The following is a 9,327-nucleotide window of genomic DNA, read 5'->3' as shown; positions in this document are numbered from 1 at the left end:
CGCCTTCCCGGATTTCCTCCTAACTGATAACAAGGAGCCCTTGCTAAGATATTGCCACATGCCTGGTTTCAATTACCTAAGTGAGAGGGCACCAGTTGCGGCTACCAGGAAATGGCACCACCTTTCACATTATGCCTGTGCCAAAATGGAGATGCCCCAGGCTCACCAGCTGGAGGCCAGCTATGCTGGAGGGTTTTTTCATTTGGGGGGTTTTTTGGGGGGTAGGGGGGAAGGGGGATGGTCAGGGACAATAAAACTAAGTTTCTGCATAGGTTGAAGTTTTATTTCATTTCATTTCATGGAACATCATTGGCTGTGTGCGCTAAATCAACAGGCTAGTTCAACAGAAGCAGGAAGGGCTCTGTATGGCTCCTCCAACCTCCTTTTTTCTCAACATTATACAGTTGTTAGTGCATGTGAGGTGGAGGATAGGCAGCTCTGAAGTCTCTGCAACTGCAGAACAAGTACATCCCAGCCAGCAGCAACTGCAGCCAGCAGCAATCGCAACTGTCATCTGCTCCATTTCAATCCAGCCATGGAGAGACCAGCTTTTGGGGTTACACAGGAGTCCCATCTTCCCTGCACTTTTCTCCAAGATCCCCAGCCAGGCAGCTAATGAGCCACAGTTGTATTTTTAGGAATACATACCCAAGTAGTGGACTGAGAACCCACAAACTCATGTCAGATCTGATCCAGCCAGACAGCGGTAGTTTCTCATCACCTAATTCACTTATTACCTGTTTGAAATATAGTCTAAGCGGCAAAAGATGACACAAAAGAAACAATCCTCTAATCAACTTTGCTTTGCTCGTGTCAGTAAAAAGCTCTCACCGCAATCATTAGTGCCTAGGAACAATGGGTGAGTAGGTTTTAACTAGGTTGCCATCTCCACATACTGAGAGATCAGGGCAGGGAAAGAAAATATTTGTTACTAAATTAGTTCTGGGAGTTATCACCAAACTCAGTGAAGGGCAGAGAAAGCGGTTTCAAAACTTCCCCTTAAATCATACAATTAAACTCTAAACAAAGCGCTGGGAGACGTGTGCAGGCAGGAGGCTCATAGCAACATGAGGGAGGTGGATGACCAGACGTGCTTCAAACCCAGCTCAGTAACCTGAAAACAAATGGTTAGTCAATCTTCAGGTGGCAGCATAAGAATTAATGTGACCTTGAAAGAGCACGTCATCTAGTAGCCATGAGAACGACACAGCAAGTGGGAGGAAACAGCTCCTAGGAGAAGGGAGAGATGAGGAAAGGCACAATCTCAGTTAAAAGCAGCATGTCAGCATTTCTTTTGAGGCACTTAAAGGCTTGAAAGAGGAGTTGACTGCAGGAGGCAACTCTGACTGTTCAAGCTTGCCGACTGAAAACCCATCCTCTCCAGTCCCTCTGAAAAGCAGAAAGCAATTTAAGGCAGGGGGAAGCCCTGGTATGCTTAACCCCCACAAACACCACACCCACTTATTCTAATCTCAACCCCAGACTGTACCTATTCCACCAGCTGGATCCCATACAAGTATAGCTATTCCTAGCCAAAACAGTGAAGGATCAAGTTCTGCCAGAATACAAGGGGCTTTGAGCCTTAAGGAACTGTTGCATGGCCAGAGCATTTAGCTCTGCTTATTTGAGGATCACATCCCTCCAAGTGGAACTGAAGGTGAAGTGAAACAGGTGATCAAACTACATAGTTCACAGGCTGCACAAGGCTCCCTTTACAATGATGCCCATTTCCACAGGTGATTGGATTAGGTAAGCTCCTTAGGTATTACAAATCATACCCTTCCCACCGTTCAATCACAGCTAGGGCACAGGACTGAAAACAAGGAAGTGTAAGTGTGATTCCAGCTCTCTGTAGCCTTTGCCAAGATATTTCAGAGTTTCCTCTTCCTCATACACAAGACAGATACTTGGCAACCTAGAAGGGTGAGAGAGACGGACAATTAGTGTTTACCAAGACCTTTGTCGGGAAGCTACACTATAGCAGTGACATCTCTAACACATACTGGGCCCTTTCCAAAAAACTAGGGACATACAATGCGAGGAGGCTGACCACCACAGCAGTGGGTACACAAAAGTCGTCTGATAGGTAGTCTGGACATTTTACGTCAGTGGATAAAGATCATTCTGCATTCAACTCCTAAGTGAGGAAGACATGGCTGAGAAGCCTTCCCTTTAACATGAACTGGCTGCTCATGAGAGCTTTGTCAAAGGAAATGCCAGGAGTTTCTTCAGTCTCCTAGCCAATAGGCAAAAATGGAGATAGGGAGTTCAGTCAGTTGCCTTGTGCTCATGCCAGATCCAGCTGGTGGTGGAATTCAGTGCAGATATCTGTCTGTTAAGGATGGGATCAACAAACTTCACACTACAGCCATAAACCATCCGGACTAGTAAGCTTCCACCTGACACACAAGACTGAACTGGATTAATGGGAGTTCTCTTGCCTTTTAATATTCTTATTCTTTAGGATTGATCAGCCTGTGACAGCACATCAGGATAATCCTCAGTTCCACCACATTCACTTCAGCTTTGCCCATGTGCTCATGAAAGAGGAATGGCAGCTTAAGAAACAAAGGGAGATACCTGGGGCAACGGTGAAAAAGCTGGTGTACTGGACCACTGCTAATCATTAAAGATGAGATGGTAGCACTGAAAAGACATTACGTTCTCCAGAGTAGAGGCCATCTTAATTAGGTCGTATAGTACCTGGCACAATGGGATCTTTACTTCAGTGCAGCAGCTCCAGGTGTTTCTGTATAAGCCAACACTTAACTTCGCACTGGAGGTCTCCATTCTTTTAACAAGTGAAAACTCTTGTGCTGAATGCATCAAAGGTACATAAAATACTCCCCTCAAAGAGCACATAGTACCTTTAAACGAAAGACACCACTGCAATCTCCTTGGTCTTGAATATGTATTTTTTACTGAAAAATCATCCATAAATTAACAAATACAAAAATGTACAAACACATAAGTAAAGAAATGTAATGACACAAAGGATTGCTTTGCTGAAAAGTGTGCGTTTTAAAACACTAGATTTCAGTGCAAAAATGTACCCCTGGCACCTCTTAAAAACTTAAGAAGCTCACAAAGCCATGATGAAGAAAGGATATAGCTAGAGTTAATGCCACCTCTGATCGTGAATGATTAAAAAAAACAAAAAAAACCGCACGCGGCTCTTGCTCAGTTGGTAACTTCTGTGAAGAAGAGGAGCTTTAAAAATAAATTTTAAATAAATATTTTAAGCAAATAAAAACCCACATGGCTTATTTAAAAAAAAAAAAAAAGAGAAATCAGCATTGATCATGTCCTGCCCCCCAGCAGGGTTGGTACACAATGTTGATGTACAAGGGATAAATGAGTGGCCTTGGTGAATTTCAGCTGCCAGAATATGTACAGTTCTCTAGTATGAGACTTTTTACACCATAACAGCACATGCGCTCAACAGATTTTTTTTTAAACAATTACATTTACTATACAGTATTGGACTTAGCTGATAAGTTTAACAGTGCACATTTTAAGATATTCCACATTTTAAAGAGGGAAAAAAAAAACAACTCAATGTGATTGAGAAAAATTAGAGTGATGTTGATTAGGTGAAATGGACCCTTTTACGCCTACCTTAAATGAGTGCATTTCTGAGTAGAGGTAATGTCTTTTTAAAACAGAAGGTGCAACAGATGGTAAATACACATTGAAAGCTGAGGATTCAAACTCAAGTACAGCTTTTAACATCTACTCACACACACATGCACGATTCTGGTGGTGGTGAACTTAGACCATCTGAAATACATTCCTTGTTTGAAGCACCATTAAATAAAGATTTCTAGCAACATCAAGATTGAAAAGGTATGACAGGGGAAGTAAAGGGTCTGCACTTGAAAAGGGTCCACAATAATCAGAACAGGAGTAAGAAGCAAAAGTCTTTATTGCTATATATGCGCCATAAAAGAAAATCCTTACCTCTGTCTGTAAGTAACCATGTAGGATTCCCTCAGGAAGCAATTTTAAAGCACATGTATTCAAAGACTTTAAACCTAAATTACAAATTTATCAGCACTCTCAAGGGCAGACTCTGTCCTCTCATGCAGGCTGATTGATAAGATCTACACAACAAGAACTCCATGTTTTCTAAACTAAGCTATTCTCAAGAGACAGAAGAGAGGCCTGGTCAGTCACACCCACAGCAGATGTGTATGGGGATCATATGTCCATGCAACCAAGAAAACCAATGTAAACCATTAGAGTTTAGAAAAACAGAAGGCAAACAATGTGATAAAAGTAAGTTAAAGAACTTCTGAGGCATAAGCACTCACAGTCACTATATATATATATAAAATATACATGTTACATTAAAGCAACCCCCCAAAAAGCTTTTACTAGCCAGAAGGCCCAGTAAAAGTGCGTTTGTACGTGCTGTATATTGATGGATTGGTTTTAAGCCAAAAGAAAAAAAAATTAAATAGGCACAACCAAAAAAGATCATGTCTAGGGAAGAACAAAAAAAACCTATAAAACTGGATGGGTATATGGACCAAACTCCTCAGTTCTTGATACTTATGTTTTCCTGAACTAAATTTAATGTCCTTCATTTTTCACATTGTGATTTTAAGTCTGTGGCTAAATCTGTCCTGCCATTTGTACTCGCGCAATGCTTTCTCTGGTTAAAGACCATAACCAAGTGTTATGCCTATGGTTATAATACACATTAGTTCAGTGTACCGTTTCATTTATACAATAAATATAGCAAAATACTATTGCATAAAACAAAAAAGTATTATATTAGAGGAACCACTGCAGAATGCTGTTAAGTTGGGGGCAGATTTAATAAACTGCAGCCAACTGCCCAAACCTACAGACCATGATAGAGGAGAGAAGATATGAGCTTGGGGACGTGTTCAGGGAGACCAGATAGGCCTTCAGCTGAAACTGGCTCTTGGGGTGGAAAGGAACATGGTGGGGATGGGGGGTGTGAAAGACTTAAGTCTACAATCCAAGCTTGCACTTGCCAGCAGGTATAGGATCCAGGGGTTTATAGGCAAAGAAAGCCATCAGGAATAGAATAGAAAGATGTAATAATTTTTCACAGGATCTGCTGCAAAATGATGCAAGTTGGATGCTTTTCCTTTTAACGTAGGTTTCAATACCCTTCCCTCCCCATGGTTTGTCATCAGATGTGGCTTCAGATTTCTAAACTCCTGCATCTTACCAGTTAAGGTCCCTGGTCCTGTAAACACATATGCACGAACATAAAAAAATGGCTTTACTCACATGAGTAGTCCCATTCACTTAATTGTATTCATGCAAGTCAGTCCTTTAAGTACACGTGCAAGTGTTTACAGGATCGGGGCCTATGTGAGTGACTTGAAGACATAAACCTTTAGCTTGGGTTTTGAATTGTAAAAGAAAATAAAAAAGGCAATTTACATAGCTTATTTACACTTACGCTTCTTTAAGAAGCGATTCCATTGTATATACTTCAAGCAGGTCATTTAAAAAAACCACACAAATGTAGAAGAATGGTATAAGTTTTGTTTGTTCTCCCATTAGGGCCATTGCCTACTGGATTGCTTCTGGCATCCAAAGTCAAGCAGCCGAAGAGTCATTCAGTCAAACTGGTTCCGTGAGAGAAAAGCATGTCAGAACAGTTACAGTATTCGAGATTGCTGGAGGAGACGGAATGCAGAGATGAGAGCAGCAGGTCACACCATTGTTCTTAACACCAGAAAGCGAATCAAGTCATTAGGCTTGCTGCACAAACAACTGGATTGGGTCAGTACAGCTAAGAAGATTTGTGCGTGCGCTTTCAATCTCATTCTTCAAATCTTATTCTATACTGTGATCCTTCATTAGACAATGCATTTGTTGTCCTTGATGATGCTCAAAAAGAATGTCTAATGTGTTGCTTTCTTGGCAAAGGGCAAAGCAAATGTTTTATCTCCTCTTAATATTCATTCACCAGAGCCAGCTCCGGTGTCAGGTTAACAGTTATGTTTTTATACAAGGCGTCATATGTAATGTTTGGAAAATAGTTCAAGTTATTGAGACCATCCAGGGCTTGCCTCTCTTTTGATTTCCTCAGCAGCGCATACCTGTTTAAAGAGAAAAAAAATGGATGTTTTCACTGCCAAAAGTTATTTGCAACTGTGGAAGCCTAGGCTAAGAGCCACTTGGAAATCTAGGGCCAACAGGACAAGCAAATCCATGAAAGGTGTTCCAAGCATGAATGCTCCATGGCTAGGCTGGCATGGTCTTCTCTGCAAACTTCAGATGTGTAAATATTCCAAATGCTTCTCCAAAACAAAAAGTTACAGCCCATAGGTGGGAGGATATGTAATACAGAACACAATCTCCTCAACGTAATTTTATGTTGGGCACACAAGAAACTTCCTCAGCCTTTTATTTTTTTTATTTTTTTTTTTTTTTAAAGTCTCGGTATGATCCAATAACCCCCTTCACAATGCATGCAAAGCAAACTTACATGTGACAGCTGAGTGACATGAATCTATCTTGGGGTAGCATGGCACTCCCCACCTGGGAGAGCTCACCATCTCAGTGTCACCCATAGCAAATGATGGGAGGATGACAAAGGTTATCAATTTTTTAGAAAACCAAACCCCACAAAGAAGCAGAAACAGCTAATACTGGACTGGAGGTTGGGGGATTAAGAGTTAGAACCGAGTTTTGGAAGGAGGAGAACGCAAGTAAGAGAGGACTCGATGCAAGTTTTGGGGCAGGAAAGAACAACCCAAAAGATACAAGGACAAGACATAGGAGTGAGAAAAAAGGAAGGGTGGAAAAAACATTCAGGCAGGGAAGGGACTTTGATCTTCTTTGTTTGTATTATTGTATCCAAGTACCTTTCAATCTTTAATGCATCTAGAAGGCAATAAGTGAAATGAGTAAGATTTTGAACTTAATGTTCAGAAAGATGGAAGGAATGAGAAGTGAACAGGAAACATGGTTTTAGCTGCAGTACCTTGGATATATTGAGTCAGGAGGAAGGAGTGAGGCTGGAATGACGTTACAATAGTTCAAGCAGAATAAACTACTAATATTAAATACAGCTTTAGCAGCAAGGAAGGAAAGAATTGGAGAGAGGGAAAAGCAGCAATGTTGATAACCTCAAGGATTGAGCAGGGAGAAAGGAGCTGCAGGTTTGCCAAAAAGAAGAATGGACTGAGAAGAGTTCTACTTAACGTGAGTTGGTATGAGAAATGCTGGGATATCCCAGGAAGAGCTGAAGTAAATACAGGCTCTCACTTCCTGGAGCAGGAAGACCTGAGGTTCATCTGATCAAGACTTGAAATTGCAGGGACAATTAAGAACAGTCAACCAGGTAGGAGGAAAACCAAAGGAAGTCAATCTGGGACACCCACTGTAGAGAGGTCCTTTGGAAAACACTAGGTCAGAGACAGCAGATTTGAAAGGCATATGGAGGACATAGTAAGCCACCTAGCCTTGTAAAGAGTCCAGTTTGCCACCCTGCTGCCTTGCTACAGTACAGCTGTATGCCCCACACAGCTATGCTGACAGCAAGCAGCAAACTTGCTTGCACTTGTGCTGCTATCCGCAGTGTTAAGCAAAGCTAAATTACTGCTTTGCTCAACTACATATGAACTTGACCTCTACACTGATGACTAACTGCAGCAAATCCCCCGACTAAACATGACTAGTCTAAGTCTAAAAGGACTAAGTTCAAAGGCTTTTTAAGTAATCAGGGCATCTCCCTACAGATACCAGGCAGCAATGGGCTACTATTAGTAAGATGTTTTACAACAAGCCAAATCAAAAACCAGTCTTCTTCTGAACCCTCTAACACACATCAGATAGCAATACACTTCAAGCACATCACCCAATGTGACACTAGTTTTGGACTGGAGCAGTGTCCGCCTCAAACTCCAGATCTTAGGAGACAAGGCAAACCTAAAGCTCACGTTTCTGCTGCCTGGAGCCTTTGATACTTCAGGGAAACTGAGCACCTGTGACATTTCCCTCAGAACTAGACTTCCTTGCTTTAGCCACAGAAAACTGAAGTGGAAAAATGCAGCAAAGGAGAGAGACAGCAGCTGTTTGAAAGCAAAATGGAAGCTAAATACAAGGAGGAGGAGGATTACTGAATGGGAGCTCTTAAGAAAGGAAACTTGAGGTTGGAGAGCAGCCCAGAATGCCATGCATCGCAAGTTTGTTTCTCATCTGAATTTGCACTTAGCTCATGCAGTGTTTCCCGGGGAAGATTTTGCAGCATTCCCATTTAGCAGCTTCCCTGGCGCCAACAGGAGGCAGCAATACAATTTAGATTCAGGAAGACTATTCCAAGCTGCTAAGCTATGCAGCTTTTCACAGTTGCCTCCAAGGATTTTCTGCATGTGAGCTTCTGTAAGGCTCTGCTTGGCTGGAGATACATATTGTAAACTAACCTATTAAAGGCATCCAGTTTTTAGGATCCCTATTAATGGGCATCACTTTCAGTGGTCCCGGGAGCTTTCAGGTGCCAAAGCCACCAACTTCTTTACAGAAAGTAATAAAGGAAATGCAAGGGGTCAAGTACTAGTAGATACCCTGACACTAAGAACTGAAGAGGCACTGGGAAGTGTCTAGCTCTGGAACGTACTGGAGCGCCTGTACCATCTGTGCAGGTACCCGGTATTTCAATCTACAGTACAGGATTGCCACTGGTATCCTGAAGTGGATAAGGATCTTAACACCTAATAACCATCCAGAGCAAAGAGGTGTCAGTGAACCCATCCCAAGCTTGGAACAGTCTACTATACTGGGCCCACAGGATGCTTAGGGGAGAGACAGATCTGAATCTGGTCACACTGCTCTTTATGACTACTCTTCTCCAAACAAGGAGTGAGATCCTGTTGACACCAAACAGACTTAGGAGCCTAGAGAGACTGCTGGCCTACCACAGTGCTCCAAGGGGCAGTATGGTTACAGCCTTTAGGAGCTGACAAAGCCCTCATGGTATTCTCTAGGGGAGTCGGATGAGACTTCCTGGATTGGAAGGTAGCAAATGTGGTCCCCATCTTCAAGAAGGGGAAGAGGGAGGACCCGGGCAACTATAGGCTCGTCAGTCTTACCTCAATCCTAGGGAAACTCTTTGAGAAGATCATCAAGGAGCACATTTGTGATGGGCTGGCATCAGAAATGATGCTCAGGGGCAATCAGCATGGATTTATAAGGGGGAGATCATGTCAGACCAACCTGATTGCCTTTTACGATCAGGTCACAAAGGCCATGGATGCAGGTGTCGCGGTGGATGTAGTCTTTCTGGACTTCAGCAAGGCCTTTGACACCGTCTCTCACCCCATCCTAGTTAAAAAA

The 9,327-nt window shown here is 42.4% G+C and overlaps 1 protein-coding gene across 1 annotated transcript in view; it reads right to left on the bottom strand.

Moving 5' to 3' along the window:
- Nucleotides 1-2,894: 2,894 nt before the first annotated feature.
- The window catches only part of B4GALT5 (beta-1,4-galactosyltransferase 5), a gene marked incomplete at its 5' end in the record, with an annotated part of 19,120 nt that continues 12,687 nt past the window's right edge, over nt 2,895-9,327 (bottom strand). Inside the window, one exon of the mRNA XM_019509773.1 lies at nt 2,895-6,089. Coding sequence (XP_019365318.1) covers nt 5,942-6,089 — 148 coding nt within the window. The remainder of the gene's footprint in view (nt 6,090-9,327) is intronic.

Source organism: Gavialis gangeticus, unplaced genomic scaffold, assembly GCF_001723915.1.
Source record: "Gavialis gangeticus isolate Ggan-Ray unplaced genomic scaffold, GavGan_comp1, whole genome shotgun sequence".
Lineage (NCBI taxonomy): Eukaryota > Metazoa > Chordata > Crocodylia > Gavialidae > Gavialis > Gavialis gangeticus.
Note: the sequence above shows the minus strand (reverse complement) of the source record. Positions and strands in the feature narration are given on the sequence as shown.